Source organism: Giraffa tippelskirchi, chromosome 3, assembly GCF_054371585.1.
Source record: "Giraffa tippelskirchi isolate mGirTip1 chromosome 3, T2T-mGirTip1v1.2.pri, whole genome shotgun sequence".
Lineage (NCBI taxonomy): Eukaryota > Metazoa > Chordata > Mammalia > Artiodactyla > Giraffidae > Giraffa > Giraffa tippelskirchi.
Window position 1 is genome coordinate 144,095,952 of NC_137277.1, and position 19,267 is coordinate 144,115,218.

Sequence of the window (19,267 nt, forward strand, 5' to 3'; positions counted from 1 at the left end):
GCTATGAATCTAAAGCTGCTCTAAAAAAAAAAGGAGCCTTTAAAGAAAGTCAGAGCCTCTCTGGATGTAGAACACCAATCATGTCTAAATGAACAGTAAGCCAAAAGCACTTTGGAAGAGCACAGGCATACTTGACGTAGAAAGAGTATATTTTCAAAATTGGGATGAAGGAAGATACCACCATCCATTTACTCAAACTTATAAGTGGGCCACAAAACTGAGGTAACCAGACTCCTGACGAGACCTACCTGAGGCATGAAGTGGGGTTCTTTTGGTTACATTGTCTTTCACAAAGATGGATGCACCTTGATTGATAAGTGCTTCCACACATTCCGTATGTCCCTTAAAGGCAGCCAGATCCAGAGCAGTGCGGCCTTTCTCATCCCTGATGTCCAGGTCCACCAGCGACTGCAGAAGGACTTCCAAGGCCTGGTGGTGGCCATTGTAGGCCTGCAAAGGAGAAACCAACAACTCCAGTGCTTGCTCACCTTAAATCCCACAACAGTCCATTTGAGGGGCTAAGCCTCCCAGGTCACGGAGGGAGACTACTTCAAAGAGCACATGGCATAATTATTGAAACACAGGTGAAACTATAACTAGATGGAAAAATTACAATGCACAGACCTCACAGTCACATATGAATTTTTTAATGCTCCTTCTCTTTTGTCAAATAATTTACTCCAAAGGTACTAAATGTATCAATGTATTCTTATATTTATATCTATTAATCTAATAATCTAACACAGGCTAATAGCTAAATGAATTAATGTATTCTTTTATCCATCAGCTCAGTCCTAAACACATTGGTAAGATCTGAATATTTTTTCAGGAGGCTTTTCTATTAAACCTGGAGGGAAAAAAAAATCACTAAAAACACTGTGGACTTTGTAATTCAACAGAAGCATACTGATCTTCTGTTACAGTCCAACATTTTAATTTCAACCATGTGATCCTGGCTGAGTTTCTTAATTTCACTTAGAGTTTGTTTCCTCATCTATAAAGTAAGAACGATAAAAGTTGCCTTCCAGAGAGGATGGGAAGAGAGAAAATTTGACAGCCTTTGCATAGTGTATAATATATAGCTGATGCTTCTTTTTCTCTTGTTTCCTCCACTGATTATAACCAAAACATAAACACAATTATGGAAGTATATTCCATATATTAAGGCCAAGTTCAGTCCTATTGTGAGCTCCTATACTGTGTTAAAGTTAGGAGGCTTCATACTACTAAAACACAAAACTAAAAGTCTGAAAGGTAATTTTTACTAAGTCTATAAGGTTAAAAAACTGTATATGCACATATAAGGTCAAGGACATCGAAATAAAAGGAAAAAAACGAATACAGTGGGGGTGAGGGATGGTTGGTGGAGGAACGTAAAGGAAGAGACAGGACAAGTCTGTCCCCAGCGTCTTCAGTAGTCAAAGTCACCTCTCATGTCTCCTATGCTATTTTTCCACTGCAGCAATGACCCTAGGCACAATTTATCTGAAAACAGGCTTAGCGCAGACGAAGAACTAATTTTTTCAATGCACAAAGAGCTTCTACAAGCCATTTGAAAAACTAGGAAAATGTGTAAAGGGTATGAAAAGGCAGCTCACAGAAAAAGAAAAATAAAAAGTCAATAAACATATGAAAAAAACACGTAAATTTTTAGGGTACTATTTTTTAACTACCAAATGGCAGTGATTAAGTTTGGGCATGTCCAGTATTAGTTAAGACATGGTGGAAAAAATCAATCTACACTCTGTTGGTGGCAGTATAGATTGGTGTGATATTTGTGAAGGGTGATTTGACAAACTATCAAAAATTTTTTTTAAAAAACTAAGTTGCAAATAATAAATACAACAATTTTATTGTATGAAAAGCAAATATACTCAGATAGACACATACCTGTACCTATGTATATTTCTGTATTCATAGAAAATTTTAGAAGATACAAAGGAAACTGTTAACAGTGGTTATTCTAGAAATGAGAGGTAAAGTAATAAACATATGGACTTATTTTAACTTATCTTTTTAAAAACTACTTGAATGTTTTTCTCTGTATATATCAACTGCAACAATAACAAAAACTAGATTAAAAGGACCCACAAGATTTAAGAGTACTAAAAGGAATTGTTTATAAAACTTTCTCGTTACATTATTTTTATGAATGATTATGATTATGTTACATATTAAACATATATATTATATGTGTAGTATAACTCATATGCTGATGAATCCCAAATTTATATCCCACTTACTTTATAAGACTTGTATATTCAATTGCCTATTGAAATTTCCACTTGAATATCTAACATACATCTCAAGCTTAACGTGTCCCAAAATGAGTTCTTAATTTTCCTCCTAAAATTTGCTCCATCTCTGTAAATGGCAATTTTACACTCCTTTAGTTGCTCAGGCCCCAAATTTTGGAGTCATCTTTGTCTTCCCTCTTAAGCCCAGGGTTGTGGCGCTGCACAAGAGCTTTGAAACACTGGGGCAAGTGAGTGCTAAAAATAGCTTCCCCATCTCTCCCCACTGCCTTGCCATGCCCTGGTGCAGGGGTGTGTCTGCTGAAAGAAAGGGACATTTTCTGCTCACCAACAGAGGTGTCATCAGGTTGTCAGACACCTGGCAGGAAATAGCTATCCATATCTCTGTTATAATTCGCCCACAAGTGTTGGGTAACTAGTAGCCCTCAAGGACATGATCATCTCTACTTTCAAGCCATGACCATCTCTGCTTCTTCTTTAAAATATATCCAGAATCTATCCAGTTCTTCACTATACCACATCCCCTGTTGCCATGATGGCAAAAGCTTCCCTTCCCATCCTTGCTGAGTGCTGTGTTTTATTGCTCAGTCGTGTCCGACTCTTTGCGACCCCATGGACTGTATGTAGCCTGCCAGGCTCCTCTGTCCGTGGGGATCCTCCAGGCAAGAATACTGGAGTGGATTGCCATGCTCTCCTCTAGGTGATCTTTCCAACCCAGGGATCGAACCCAGGTCTCCTGCATTGCAGGCAGATTCTTTACCGTCTGAGCCACCAGAAAACTATTACTAACCAGCCACAAGATGAAATCTTTGAAAACTCAAGTTGGACATAGCACTCCTCGATGAAAACTCATTGACAGCACAATCCAAAACTTCCCATGACCATTCAGACCCTTAGGATTTGGCTTCCCTCACCCTTGACCATCAATTCACTCTGTTCCAACCACACTAGTCTTCCCTCCCCGCTCCCTATGATTAAAGAATGTATATTCTCCTCTGGGCTGTTGCATCTGTCCTTTCTGCTTGCCCTGCCTGGAGAGATCTTCTGCCTCTAAGAGCCACATGGCTTTTTTGGTAATTCTGTTTCAAACATTACCTTATCTAGAGGCTTCCCAGAGCCCAATTAAAATAGATCACTACCCTGTTCCTCAACACATAAGGTGCTTTCCAGCCCACTTATCTTGCTTTATTTTATCTTTATAGCATTTATTTTATTATCACTTGATACCTACTACATATCTATTAATTTGTTATCTAAGATTGGAGGTACTTTGTGTGTATTGCTCACTGCTGTATCCTAGACTCATGCATAGCACAGAGTAGACACTCAACAATAAGTTGATGAATAAATGAATGAATATAATTACATTATTATTTATTAGTATTAGTGGTAAGAATATATTTTTAAAATAGCAACTATTTATTGAGGGCACTAGGTTGAGTGCTAATCTTTGCAAACATCCTTCTTATAGACAAAAACACAAATCAAGCAATGATAATGAATTCATCCAAGATCACTTAGTAAGTGACAAAGTCAGGATTTGAAACTCAGAATCTGTGACCACTAGTATCTACGCTTTTAGGCGATGTCTTAAAATCTTTCCCAGTAATTCCATTTAACTGACTTTCAAAATACTTTTGTGCCTACATGTAACGGGTCAGAGAGCTGAATAACAAATAGTGAATCAGAAGCCTAAGATGGAAAGCCTTTAGTCTAATCTAACTTCTGAAGCAACAGCTAATTTCATGGAGCACTTGCTGTGTGTCAGGCAGGACTGAACATATAGCACCTTATTTGCTATGACAACCCATGGCTTGGATGCTACTGTTATTCCCATTGTTCCTGACAAGGACACAGAAGGCACAGGTGTTACTCAACCCTCTCATGGTCACACAGCCTTCCACGGTGGAGCTGGAATTCTCAGCCATACCACAGAGCCTGAGCTGTGGGCTTCTTGTGAGCACCTACAGAAAGCGTGCAACAGGGCCATAAGATATACATTTATCTTTTTTATTAAAGGAAGTTTCAAACTTATACAAAGAAGAGAGGATAGTGTCATGAATTCCCAAATATCCATCATCTAGTTTCAGCCATCATCAACTCATGCCATCAATTTAAGCCAGCTTGGGAGCACCTGTCCTCCCGTAACGGTGGAGCATCTACATTTGAGTATAAGTCAATCTATCTCACTTGACCCTGGGCTTGAGTCTGTCGCTTATTTGAACTTGAATTTGTGTAACACCTCTTCTCATTTTAAATTGTAATGGTAGGGACTGACTCAGTTTATGTAGAAATCCTGACTTTACATCAAAGGGAGATGAGTCCACATAGGTAATAGCAGGTTCCAGATGCTATTTGCAAATGCTCCCTCCTTCAGTGTCACTTACGATGATGACAAACATAGTAAACGTTTACACTGTTATTTTACTTTAGTCTAGGAAAGTAGAATTGGCAACTTAGAAACTGCATGCATATCTACAAAGCACAATGGCTAACATATTTAGATTAATAAAGAGAAAACTCAGGACAAAAAGAAATGTATGCAGGAAGGAAGCTCATGTAGCGGGATCAGCACTGTTCAGGACTGCAGAGTTACATTGCAGGGCACTTAAGTGCTCACCTGAGAACTTAACTTCCGTAAAAGACCCCTGAAGTTTTTCCTTTTCATTCTCACAACAAAAAATAAATCCATTTGCATGTGTTAAATTTACTACTGCCATTTCATTCTTTAGATATCTCCAAATATATTTCATTTCCACATTAGATCATGCTTATTTTATTTGCTGTCTCACAAGATTCTGCATATTCAGCTCATGGATTGCCAGTGAATACAAAGAAAGTTCTTGTTTTACCATAGCAACTTGAAGTTTACTTTGAATTATAAAACTTTCTAGTTCTCTGACTCAAGGTGGTCTAAAGGTGGTCATATACCTAATGTTATAACAGGGCTGGAACCTAAGTCATCTGATGGTCTTTACTTTTGGGCTTCCCCAATGGCTCAGCAGGTAAAAAATCTGCCTACAACGCAGGGGCTGCAGGAGATGTGGGTTCGATCCATGGGTTGGGAAGATCCCCTGGAGTAGGAAATGGCAAGCTATTGCAGTATTCTTTCTTGGCAAATTCCATGGGCAGAGGAGACTGGCAGGCTATAGTCCATGGTGTTGCCAAGAGTTGGGCACAATTGAGCACAGAAGCACAGCACAAAGAGGCTTAACATTAAAATAAAATAGAGTGAAACCTGCTGAAGGAAAGCTTCAGAATTCCAACCCATGTTTTCTTCTATATTAGGCACTTGAAAATTCAAAGAGAGGATGGTTGAAAGGCCAGATTTATGTATAGAATTCCCCTTGTCTCTTCATTTAGTCAAGCCTACATCTCTTGAATTTTAGTATGCAAAAGCATTACTATACAGAGTTGAAGACATAAAACTATGTATACTAAATATCTAGGGCAATTTAAGGGAAATAATAAAGCTAAACTTGATAATACAAGAATTTTCACTTACTTTCACACTTGAGAGCAAACTACCATGTAATATGGGACTCTATTCTATGGCTAAATGCATGAGTCTATCTTTAGGTAGTTATGTGGTTTTTAAAGTCTATAAAAAAGAATACAATAAAACTTCAAGTTCTCTGAAAGACATTCAAGTAGTCAGGAAAGAAGGTCTTTCTCATGTCGGCAGTGCATGATGAACCAAGCTCATACTTTTCTCTCTATTTCCATCCTAAATCAGGTGTTCAGTGGTACTTCCACAAATAATTTCTTAAATAACTCAAGGAAGAAGTAATAACACAAAAGAACAAATACGTTGGTTCAAAAAGCATGTGGCATTTTGGCTTTCAATAGACAACCCAGTTCAAGCCTTCACTAGAGGTAGCAAACATTTCAAATTTTTTTACAAAAGACTTTAAAATATCTCATTAAATAACTTACATATTTCTTAAACATGATTAATTTCTTTAAATGTTTTAGATTGGAACTGAGGGCAGCAGGAGAAAGAATTTGGAATCTCAACAGAATCCATGAAACAACCGGTCCATCTGGAAAACTCGACAGCTGGAGCCTTTCATTTGCATAGCCTTGTTTCTCAATTTAATTTTTTTCAAGTGGATGAAATGCTTATGAAATTCACTGGGCGGATAACCCTGGAGACTTGAATCATTCAGCCAGGAAATAGTAACTCAAGGCAGGTCAGGTTTCTTGGGGGCAGTCAAGGTTTGGGGGCATCTGGTTCTCTTTCATTGTAGATTCATCCATGGAAGAAATAATGTGTCTCGAGTTTTAATCAAGTTAATTGCTACAGAAGGTCCTGGGGAGAGTGATGAGCATACTTGTGGGGTTCTTGGAGCAAATACTAATTTCTTTAAAAAGTGTTAGCATTTACAGGGAAAAATACAAAACAGTTTTAGAATTAACCCACTGCTATTACCCTGTCAAAGTCATCATTCTCATGGTTGTCTTATTTCTGCTTTGTTTCCTGACAATTTAAACTCAACACAGAAGCTAAAGTGATCCTTTTAAGATAAAAGCCATATCACATCATCTGTCTCCTCAAAACCCTCCAAATGGTTTCATATTGTGTCAGAAAAAGAGTCAAAGTTCCCACCGGAGTCTGAGGCCCTCCCTACCCTGCCTCCGTGCCGCACCCCCCCACCTGCTGACAACATGCGTACCTCATCTCTACCACCCTCCCCTCATCACTCTGCTTCAGCCATGGTGGCCTTGCTGTTCTGGGAACATGCCAAGATGCTCATACCAGGGACTTTGCACTTCTGCCCAGAACACTCTTTGGTCAGAGACCAAATGGGTAGCTCATGGAGTTGCTGTTCAAACAAGAGAGTTGCTGTTTCTATACTGTGAGTAACAACATCACCCCGTCTGCCACCTTGACGCTCTCTACCTCACGGCTCCTGTTTGTAGCATGAGCAGCACGCACTTCTGACCATCTGCTATGTTGTCTATTTACTTGCGTACTGTCTTTCCTAGACTGGAGACTCTACAAAAACAGTGGCTGGGTTTTGTTCACTGCTATCTCTCCAGCTTCTGAAACCGTGCTTGGCACATGCCCAGTCAGTACATGTCAAAGGAAAGAATGATACTGATGTTACTAAGAGCAAGGATGAAGCCCCAGCTGATTCCACATAAGCTCCAGGTGCTGTTCTAACTGCTTTACATGCTTTAACTCATGTCATTCCCACTATGACCCTATGACAGAGGTATTGCTATTCTCCCCATATAATGGGTGGGAAAACTGAGACACAAGAGGTTAGTTTTTGCCCAAGATCATACAACAAATTAACAAGTTGGAAAGGGTTTGGGGATTGTTAATTAACTCACTCCTTTTTAATTTACAGATGGGAAAACCATGTCCAGGTGAGATGCTAACAAGAAGACTGCTGGCTGGGATCCCCTCTTCCCCGGGGATGCTTACTAGACCCCTGCCAGCTGGAGAACTACCCAAGCCCATCTCTCTCCAGTGATACCATACCATCCTGTCTTTACATGACTGGAAACCCATAATACTTAGCAGAGCACCTAGTATCCAGTAAGCACTCAATAATTTTTGAAAGAAAAAAGAAAAAGGATGAGCGATTATAAAATTTTTGGAAGCTAAGAAAGTCTCTTCTCAGATTACCAGCGGGCGTAGCAATGCAATCAACCACACTGTCAAAGGACATGAGAATTCTATCTGAGATAACCTTTCTGATAGGCATTTCTTAGGGCAGCTAGAGCTTCTATGAATGCCCAGCCTTGGGCTAACTTCCCCAGGCCCAGCAGATGGCTGGGCAGAGGTTCTAGGGTCAACCTTTAGAGCAACCTGCTTTGTTTTTCATTAAGTCACTCAGTCATGTCCAACTCTTTGCAACCCTGTGGACTGCAGCACACCAGGCTTCCCTGTCTATCTCCAACTCCTAGAGTTGCTCAAACTCATGTCCGTCAAGTCAGTGATGCTATCCAACCATCTCATCCTCTGTCGTGCCCTTCTTCTCCTGCCCTCAATCTTTCCCAGCATCAGGGTCTTTTCCAATGAATCAGTTCTTTGCATCAGGTGGCCAAAGCATTGGAACTTCAGCTTCAGCATCAGTCCTTCCAATGAATATTCAGGACTGATTTTCTTTAGGATGGACTGGTTTGATCTTGCAGTCCAAGAACTCTCAAGAGTCTTCTCCAACACCACAGTTCAAAAGCATCAGTTCTTTGGTGCTCAGCCTTCTTTATGGTCCAACTCTCACATCCATACATGATACCAGGAAAACCATAGCTTTGACTAGATGGACCTCTGTTGGCAAAGTAATGTCTCTACTTTTTAACATGCTGTCTAGGTTGGTCATAGCTTTTCTTCCAAGGAGCAAGCACCTTTTAATTTCATGGCTGCAGTCACCATCTGCAGTGATTGTACTAAGAGACAACTGGTATGAAATTTTATACATATAAATATCCACCCACCTTTTCTACTCTAAGCCCATGTCCAGAAGACTCACAGACATTTTAGCCTGCTTTTACAGGACTCGGCGTGTGCATATTTATCACTGTGCGTACAATGGTTATGTCGGTAGATGTGGCAGAGGGTGGTGAGTGAGATGCCAGCAGATGGGCTGGTGAGTACCTGGGGAGACTGGCAAGGAGGGAAAGGCTCCATGGAGTGTGATCAGTTTATCCCAATCTTCATGGGATGGTCTCATCCCTTCCTACCTACATTCCTACCTGCCTCAGTTCATCCCAATCCTCATCCCTTCCTACCCTGCCTGAATTCCTATGTATGTCCATCAATAAAATACTCCTCTCAGCTCTCCAAAATCTCCATCTCAATTTTTCATCAGAATGAAACTGAAAAAGTGCTTATGTGTGCATGGTACTGAGTGCAATGTCATAACTGTTGAACATAGAGACCCAGCATCCTACTCTTCCCAGTGTCCAGTCTCTAGCTGCATCCAAACATCTTGATGGCCCTGTGCTGAGGTCTCACAACTCAGCAGTGCCTTGCGCAGGTGAGCTGGCTGTTGTCAGTCCAAGAGGTTTCTAGGGAACAGCTGTTGATTAGCAAGACCTTCACAGACATAGAGTGGTGGTAAGCTTCTCAGCTCTGTCACCCTCAGGGAGAGTTTGGTGATTCTCACTCTGAGCTATTACATTTCCCTTCAATGATGGGATGTGGAGAGGAAGCTTTACTGGTGACAGAAAAACTTCTGCTCACCTCCCTAGTGGCTCAGATGGGGAAGAATCTGCTTGCAGTGTCGGAGACCAGAGTTTGATCCCTGGGTCAGAAAGATCTCCTGGAGAAGGAAATGGCTACCCACTCCACTATTCTTGCCTGGAGAATTCCATGGACAGAGGAGCCTGGTGGGTTACAGTCCATGGGGTCGCAAAGAGTGGGACACGACTGAACATCTAACACTTTCACTTTCACCTCCCTCCCAAATCTCACCAGATACAAGAAGCAGGGTCTGAGTCTTCCTATGAGACCTCGATTTCAAGCCTCAGCAGAAGCTGCAGAGTTGCTTTTATGCATATGTTCATCTTGCTCTCACAAGTCTGTATTTAAATATTTCACAAGTTTTTAACTATGGTATTCAATTATCAACAGTTCAATGCTTGTTGTCTATATTTACATCTCTAAAATAAAAATAAAATACTTCCTCGGTTAGTAATTATTATTACTAGATAATAATTTTAAAGACTGCTAAAATTTGTAACAATCATTATTAAGAGCACTGTGATTGGGCTCCATGCACATTGTCTCTTTTCCTTTGTCCTCGTTTTACAGATGGGGAAATCAAGGCTCAGACAAGGTGAGTGATGTGAAAGTCACCAGTGGGTGAAGCTGGGATTGGAATTGGAGACACACTCTGTCTCTGCTGCCTGAGGCTTTACCCATGTACTGTTTTCATTATGAGTTATTACTGCATTGCTATGCTTTCCTTTTAAGAGCAGCCTAGTTTTGGGAACGCTTAGGGTTCTTTTGTAACAAGGTAAAGCTACCCACAGCATCTCACTTACAGCTAAATGGAGTGGACTCTTAGTAGCACCGGAATCTGACTCTTCAAAAACACTGTTGGTTCTTTCCAAAAGCTGTGGAGATGAAAAGAAAACAACAGTATGTGAGTACAATCCGCAGAAGGAATCCTACTTTACGGATACTAATGTTGACATAAATGAGAAAGGAGGCTTCAGAAACTTAAGAAATCATGCAACTTATCAGAAATACAAGAAATCAGATACAGCATATCTAAAACAAATATGCTAACTGAATATTTCAACTTCTAGGTCATCTTAGCATTTGCTATTTAAAAAAAAGCAGCTTTCATACTTGAAAAGTTGCTCAGCTTCACCAGTCTAGAAAAACAATTCTTGTTAAATCTACTTCCCACCCAGTAGTTAGTCATAATGAAAAAATGACAATACCCAGGGTCTATTCCACTATCAAACACATATTTACTGGAGATAGTGTTGAAAAAGACTTATGAAACTCTTATTTTCATGAAGCTTACATTCTAGAGAGAGAACACATACAAATAAACATACACATAAGAAAATAATCTGGTAGTGAAATATGCTTATAACGAAAATAAAGTTGGGTGATATGAAATGGAGTGACTGGGAAGCTTTTTACAGCTGACGGCCAGGGGAGGCTTCTCCAAGGAGATAACAGTTAAAGTGGGACTTCAGTAATAGGAAGAATTGTGGCTGGAGAGCTTTCTGAGAGGAGGGAGGAGTTAATGCAAATATATCATCTGGGGATGAACAGAATGAGCTCAAATGGAAAGAATAGTGGGATGAGGGCATGATATTGGTGAGGGTATCAGGTAAAAGACATTTTCACTGACTCTTGTTGGAAGAACAAATTGTTAAAACCTTTCTGGGCAAGTTTGTGTATACCTTTGACATCAGGAATTAATTCCTACTAAATAATTAGACAAGCACACAATGACACATGTATACAGAAACACATTCACTTAAAATGCCCAGATACTGCTCCAGGCAGTGAAGATTCAATAATAAATAGTATATTTAAAGATCCATTTTCTCAAGGGGGGGAGGGGTGTCAGGCAATAAAAGAAAGAAGTTATGTAATTATTTAGAAAGCCATAGGTACTGTGGAGAGAAAACAGAGAACTGAGTTTGGAAGGCTGGAAGAAAGGTCAGTTTGCAACTTTAAATATAAGATCAGGAAAGGTCTTACTCAGCAGGTGATGGTTAAACAAAGTGTGGAGGTGGTAAGAGAGCCATGTGGTATCTAGGGGAAGTGCATTCCAAGCAGAGGGGTAAACAATTGCCTAGTCCTTTAGGGACAGAGACGCTTAAGATCATTAATGAGACGGGGAACAAGGATGAGAATAACAGGAAAGGAAATGAGAGAGAGAGGGCAGGAAGGGTGGTAGTGTCATAAGGAGTCTTTGGATTGCTGTAAAAAGTTTGAGACTTTTATCTTGAATGAGATGGAATTTCACTGGTGTACTCTGAGGAGAGGGGTGACTTGTTCTAACTTTTAGACTCTAGGGAGGGCACAGAGATCACTGATGGGTTGGGGCAAAAGTCCAAGAAAGAAATAACACTGGCTTGGAGCAGTGGGGTGGAGAAAAGTGTTGGATTGTGGATATTTTTGGAGGCAGAATCAACAGGATTTGCTGATGGATTGACTGTGAATGTAAGAGAGAGAAAGAAAGGATGACGCTCAGGATTTTGTTCCATGAACTGAAATGGAGAAGTGAGTAGAATATACATAATGGGAAAAAGCAGAAGTTCAATTTTGGAAATGTTACATTTGAGATGTTTTTAAAGCTTACAAACATACATGCTGACCAAGCAGCTGTTGGATACATGGGTGTGGACTTCATGGTATTTAAAGCCATAAAATTGGATAGGATGAGCCAGGGAGTTAAGCAGAGAAGAGAGACTGAATCCTGGGGCACCCAACACTGAGTTACAGAGATGAGGAGGAACCAGCAAGGAGATTCAGAATGAGTAGGTGAGATAGAAAGAACATCAGGAGAGCATAAAGTTCCGGAAGCCAAGTGAAGAAAGAGTCTTAATGAGAGAATGCATAGCCATGTCAAAAGTCCTGATAGATCAAGTAAAATGGGGCCTGAGAATTGCCAACTGGGTATAGGAACACGGAGGCTATTAGTGACTCTGCGAAAAGCAGTTTATCAAGACACTGTTTATGTGGAAAAAAAGAGTAAATAGCAATAAGGATGGATTGAATAAATTGCAATGGTATATATCACCACGTCTGAAAAACTATCCCTCTTTATGTTGCCATTTAGTTCTTTGTATAGTGATGCATCCAGAAGAGACAAAACCCCACCACTCAGAGCCTCGATGAGTGGTGATTATGGCAATATTCAATGTCCACTCCAGCCTCCTGACTGGTGGGCTTGGGCTGCCTTATACTGCAGGGACTGGAAAGCTCAAAACTACATTTCCTAGACTTCCTTGAACCAGGATTCCAGACATGATTTAGGTTCTGCCAATTATATGCACTAATTTGAAATGTTAGAGACAGAACTGAGTAAAGGACATCTTTGATTTCTGATGCTGAGCAGAGTCATGGAGACTTAAGTTTGTCTTTTAGCTTCCTGTGTACAGGGTTAGTGAGGGTAAAGAAGCAAGACACAGGGATCCAGGCAGCCGTTTTCAAAAGTGTGGATCAGGCAGATGCTATGTGGCTCTAGGGCCAATAGTGGGTGACAGTGACAAGTTGGTTCCTGTGTGTCAGCTGGGGTGATGTGTCTATGGAGCAGCCATTCCACGGCTGCTTTCTGACTCCCCATCTCTCTGGTCATGAGGAGGGGGCAGAAGCCCTGACAATCCAAGTTCATCAGTTCAGGTTTATTTCTGGAGGATCAGCCTAGGGTCCCCTCTCCTAGACTTCCCCACAATATTATAAACACCTGTTTTTTAAAACATCAAATTTTAAAATTTTCTGTTTTTCTGCTTAAAACTACTAGCACGGCTTTTGTTTCCTTCAAATGCCTGGCTGATTCAAAAAGTAATACAGATTTAAGTTTTCTTAATGAGGGGTGGAGAAGGGGAAAATACACCACTCAGTACATTAGAAAGCGAAACTTCCTAACATGCTCTTTATTCATGGGGAAAAACACATTTTAAAGACATATGTGTGGAAAGATACCATTTTCATTTCAAGAACTGTATTGATATGTCTATATATGCAAGAAAAAAAGGTGAGAAACATATACCCTAAAATGTTTAATACAGTAGCCTAAAAGTGGGAGTATGGATAATTTTTATTTTCTTCTTTCTTTCTTGATATTCTTTTTTTCTGGTGAATGTATATTGGTTTTGTAATAAAAACACTAAAGCTATTTCTGTATGGAATAAAAGTGATGAACATTTCTTTTCATTTACTAGAATGATGTCCATAGACCCCTAGGTAGGTCCATCCTAGACCTGGGCCTAGTTCTAGTTCTGTGGCTCTTTCTAGGTCTAGTTCTGTGGCGAGAACTTCTTTCTAGCCAATGCATGTGAGAAAAAAAAAGAGGCTGCATTCTCTGGCAGGTCAAATATCAGTGTAAAATTGATCATCTAAAAGCACACAATTTCAAATTTTCAAGTAAAACAATACAAATAATTATATCAGAAGCATGAGGCATTGTATGTTTGTTTTTATTAGTATGAGAATAGAATTTGGAACTGAAGCAACCTATGATACATTAGAATAATGAGAGTATATTTCACTTTAACTTCAAAGCAAATAACTTTAAAAACCAATCTGCTGTACAAAGTTGAAATAAAAGCAGCCTCAACTGCTTGAAAAGGCTAAAGAACAGCTGTTCTTTGCTTTGTTTTGCAACATTATCACCTGCAAGACTTCCTGGAATTGACAGTGTGTACCAACTCCAAATCCTGTCCTAGAATGAACTTTTAATCAAAGGAACACAGAATCATTTCCACTATTATTACGAACACTATGAACAGAAGCAAGAAGACAATATACTGTTTATAGTCACAAATCAGCCATATTCCCAGAAGATTTACTGTGGAAGACCATTTTTCTACATGTGTATCTTGATCATCCTAATAGCATGGGATGCTTTACTTAATGTCATCTATATGGGGGACCCTGGGTTAGGAACCAGATTCATCTGTGCAGTGAATAGATGTGGTCACTGACCTGGGAGAGCTTTGAGGCTAGTGGGGAATCCACAGAAGTTAACAGGTAGTGAAAACTGTAGGCAAGAGCTAGGATGCAAGATGCTATAGGAATATGAAGGAAGAGGGACCTGACATAACCTTGGGGGGTCAAAGAAGACTCCTCTGTAAAGGTCAGGATGGTAGGAGTCTGCCAGGCAAAGACAGAAGGGACTATTCAGGCAGAAGAAAGCTTGTGAGAACAGTGAGTACAACACCAAAAGCTTTAAGTTCAATAAGACTAGATAACATGTAGGAGTGAAGAAAGAGTGAGGAGCAATGAGGGTGCAAATGTAAGCAGACAATAGATTAGGTACAGGGTGATCATATCATTACTGTCCAATCCAGGCTATTTTTCAGATTGAAATTGGGCTGGGATAATAGCTGTAAGGGCTTCCCTGGTGGCTCAGATGGTAAAACATCTGCCTGCAATGCAGGAGACCTGGGTTCGATCCCTGGATCAGGAAGATCCCCTGGAAGAGGAAATGGCAACCCATTCCAGTATTCTTGCCTGGGAAATCCTATGGATAGAGGACCCTGGTGGGCTACAGTCCATGGGATCACAAAGAGTTGGACAAGATTGGGCAACTAACACTTCCACTTAAAACAGCTGTAAAGCAGAGCATCAAAGCAGGATAATTCCTGAGACTCACTGAAGTGCTTTTAGCAGGGAAGAAGCATGATCATCATCAGATTCTTGGGTTTCATGAAAACTCTTTAACTGCAGTGTGGCAAATGAACTGCAGCAGTGCTTGGGGCAGGTGAGGACTGCAACTCCAGGAGCAGGGAGATCAGTTAGGATATCTGGACCATGGGATTGATAAATTGTGAATTAAGTTGCTGAGAACTGATGGTGGCCTGTACTGCAGAAGAGGAAATGGAAGTGAAGTGGGGATATTCAGGACTTTTATTCATTCCTTTATTCTTTCATTCAATAATTACTTATTGAGTGCTGTGCCAGATACAGAGATTTACATTCTCAAATGGTTCCTACCCATATGAACCTTAGAGTCCAAAAGGCGTAATGGGCACCATTCATCAACTGAACAATGGAGTAAGGGGAAAGAAATGTCAAGAATGACATTCAGTTTTCTTGCTTTGATAACAAGGTGAATGGTGATGCCTTCTTTCAGACAAGAAACAAAGAGAAGGCACAAGACCAGGGGAAGGAAAATGCATTGAGTTTTAGTTTGAAGTGCTTCTGGGACATTCAAGGCTAGATGTCCACTGGACAGATGGATACAATGTTTGAAGCTTAGAAGAGAGATCTGGGCAGGCGTAATGGATTTGGCAATCATCAGCAATGGCTGAGACAGGATGCCTTCACTGTGGATGAGACTGCCTGGGAGAAAGTGTAGTGAGAAAGGACCTAAGCCTCAGGAACCTCAATTATTTAGGGTTTGGAAGAGAGTCTGTAAAGGGGGCTGTGAGAAGAGGAGGGTTCAGAGCAGTAGGAGGAAAACCTGGAGAATGAGGAGATGATAATGATGATGGTGGCAATGATGACGGTGGTGGAGACCATGATTACCATGATATGAAAGTGGTGGTGGTGATCAGTGATACTGTCATCTCACTGATGACAACCAAAAGTTATTAAGCATTTACTATGAGTTAAGCATTCCATAGATCACCTCAACCCATCCTCAGAAATCCATTAAGTAACTTGCTCAAGTTTGCACAGCCTGGAAAATACAGATCATGGAAATGAACCCAGGTCTAACTCAAAACCCATGTTATTTATCCCACAAAACACCTTCCTATCGACTTGTAAGCTGAGACTTTTCCCTGATATTTCAAAGGAAAAAAAAATAGGGATGAGGTTAGGAAACATGAAGAGTTTTTTTATGTGCATTTTTTAAAAGTATGTGAGTCTTTTTATGTCTCTAACTTCAACAATTTCCTTTGATCTTTGAGGTTTTCCTCTTTGTTTCCTAAGTAGTGGTAAGTAGTCATTTTAGTTACACAGCAGTCAAAGGGAACCGTACTGGAATCTAGCTCCTCTAAGATGCCTCTTCCTCTGGTGATTCTTCTTTGTTAGTTAAGAAGGCAATGCAGAAAAAGTAGGGAGAAAAGAAATTTGCAAGTCATTCAAAAGTGACGTTTATGTTTAGACTTCTCTTTCTAATTTAAAATTGACTCTAAACATATCAAGTCCAAGGGATGAGGCAGATACACAGCACTGCTCAGAGACTCGACTCTGCATAAATGTCTCAGGAGAGGAACACGGGGCCCAAGAGAGACAGAGAGCTCCCAGCATGACTCATTATATAAACTCATACTTAATCCTGTAGTCTGCAATATTACTGGAAAATAACATTGCTCTACAGAGATCACCCTCAACCTACATTGTCAAAATCCGGAATAGAATGGTTCTTTCAAAACACAGTTATAGCTAGGAATACATGCCAAAGAAGCAACATCATAAAAAGCAATGAGTTCTGCACATAAAGCTTGTAGTTATAAATCAAATAATATAAATTTATATGTATAATACCAAGCAAACAAGTTATAACTTTCTTTCTTTTAAGACCATTTCCACTTAATGTATCCTCTGGCTTATCATCAACATTTACACAATCCATGCATTCACATGCTAGTTTCCATGTTGAATTACACTCATAAACCCAACGTACACATCCAGTACATTGCCATCAGTTTCTACTGGCACAATAAAAAATTTACACTCACTTCAAGGAATGACTTGGTTCTCTGCCTAAACAATCTGTTATAATGGCTGTTTTAATAAAGCCTTTATCTGGACTACTTAATCTTATTCCTTGTTACCTATAAAATCCTAGAAATGGTGCTTTTCTCAATTGATCAATCATTTATGAAGCTTGTATAGAGAGTTTAGCACTGCTTGAGCCCACAGCCTCCTATCACCTTGCATTTGCCAAGACTCTCTTGGCCAAAAAAACCCAGAAGGTATGAGGTTTAAGCTACTCCCAACCCCAGTGACAAGTAAAGATGGGCATCTGAGGTGGGAATTAAGAGAAAAAAGCTAGGGTGAGAGCAAGCAGACTTTGTGAAACATGAACCCTCTATCTATTTCAACTGGATGGTGGTGGTGGTGGCTAGGATGTTCTATAACTTTGGGGGGGCTGAGAAAATGACTGTATAAATATTATAGCAATTCATAGGACATTTTTTGCATTTGGAAAGCATTTCCACAGGACTGGAGGGCTCACACAAAGAACACCTTAATGTCTTAGATTTAAAAGCAGCAGAGGTAATAGAAGGCCAAGTTTAAGCCTCTTTCTCTATAAACTGAATCTGTGATGATAAAATCAAGAATAAATATGAACTTGATGGTAAGCCAACTGGCCGCTGGGTTAACAAAACAGTGATCTTATCCCAAATTGAGAGGAAACACATAAATATTACACTTTATAAGTGCTTTATAAGTAGTATGGCTTATGACTGGTTATTTGAAAACATGGCAAGAAAAAATTCAGAGATCTCAAGAGACCTTCAGCTGATCTAAACCAGTTTCTAAATGCATTATTTAAGAAAGCAAGTGTGTCTCAGACTGTAAAAATCAGAAAGGTGTAGCCAGTGGGCCTGTGAGGTAACCCTCACTTTGGTCAGTTCTGGTTAGACCCCTACTACTAGTTTCAACAGGTTAGCAGGGAGGGTAGGAGTTAGAAAACCGGTCAGAAAATATTAAGGAGGTGCTCTGACGGAAGCGTTTAGAATGGATGTATTTATCTTTTAGCAGTGAGAACTGAGAGGACATTTATGAGTATTCAAGTCTGCAAAGGGCTGGAAGCAGACCAAAACCCCTTGGAAAGCTGGCATCTCTGTCAGAAATTCTATTTCACATTCCACTTGTCTGTGCTTGAGAATGAGATGCTATTTGAGCAACCTCAAGGCCGACCCGGAGTCCACTCTGCTGTGACCTGACTCTGGCTCAAGCCAGAAGAGGGGGCTGAGTCTGCAGAAGTTTTAGACCCCCCAGCCTGTGTTCACACTCCATTGAGAGGCTCCCACGGGCCCAGGAGAGTGCTTGGGGTACCCCACAGGTCTTTCAGTCTCAGAATTAATGATATTCCAGACTGTACTGGACCCCAGTGAACCCCCGGTCTTTGGGCCCAGCCCAAAATAAACTAGCTTCCTCATGATGACATGTGGGTAACAGCAGTGACTATCTGTTCCTCAGGATTCTGCTCACACCCCTTCACAGCTATTAGAAAAAGCTGTGTTGCTTGAAATTGTTATTAGCAACAATTACCGGAAACTCACTGGCTCCTAGAGACGTATGAATCTAATCTAATTTCTGCCTCCTCCACTCAATTCCATAAGTAAGGAGCCATTAACTCTCTATACTTGTGCAAGTCAAGGTCTATGCAACTTCAAAAGGAGATAACACAAATTAAGGAGGGCGCTACTAGAAGCTTAGCTTCTTGGGAGCTGATTTTGATTACTCTGCTTATCTCCTCCCTCCAGTGTGTATTCAGTTCCTGGTGATTTCCTTGCCAATTAAAAGGCAGAAGAGCCTGTAGTATGTGTATGGAAGGCAAATGAAACCTGCTGTGAAGATAAAGGCAAATACAAGATACAAAATGCATGGTGTTCAAAAACTATCTTGCAAGAGGCCTTAAAAATGTTCATCTACTTTGACCCATAAACCTACTTCAGACTCTATCCTGAGAATGTTTTAAGCCCAAAGCCACTCAAGAGTGAAACAGTGGTAAACAACCTAAATAGAAGAATGTCTAAGTTGTGATTGATCCAACACTTGAACATTATTTAGCTTTAAAAATGTTTACCAAGTGTTTTTTTAATAGCACTGGGAAAGGATCATTCAGAATATTTTATGGAAAAATAATCAATGCATAAAACTGCATATTTAATATTAT

General features: G+C 40.2%; 1 protein-coding gene across 31 annotated transcripts in view; it reads right to left on the bottom strand.

The window, feature by feature from the left end:
• ANKRD44 (ankyrin repeat domain 44) overlaps window positions 1–19,267 on the bottom strand; it is a 314,879-nt gene that overhangs the window by 32,425 nt on the left and 263,187 nt on the right. For all 31 annotated transcript variants that reach the window (XR_014079916.1, XR_014079917.1, XR_014079925.1 and 28 more), the window contains 2 exons: window positions 10,257–10,328; window positions 249–450 (listed from right to left, as the gene is read on the bottom strand). Coding sequence is in view for 19 of the 31 variants with exons in the window: in XM_081581477.1 (XP_081437603.1) it covers window positions 249–450; window positions 10,257–10,328 (274 nt within the window). In the remaining 12 variants the exon portion in view is untranslated. The remainder of the gene's footprint in view (window positions 1–248; window positions 451–10,256; window positions 10,329–19,267) is intronic.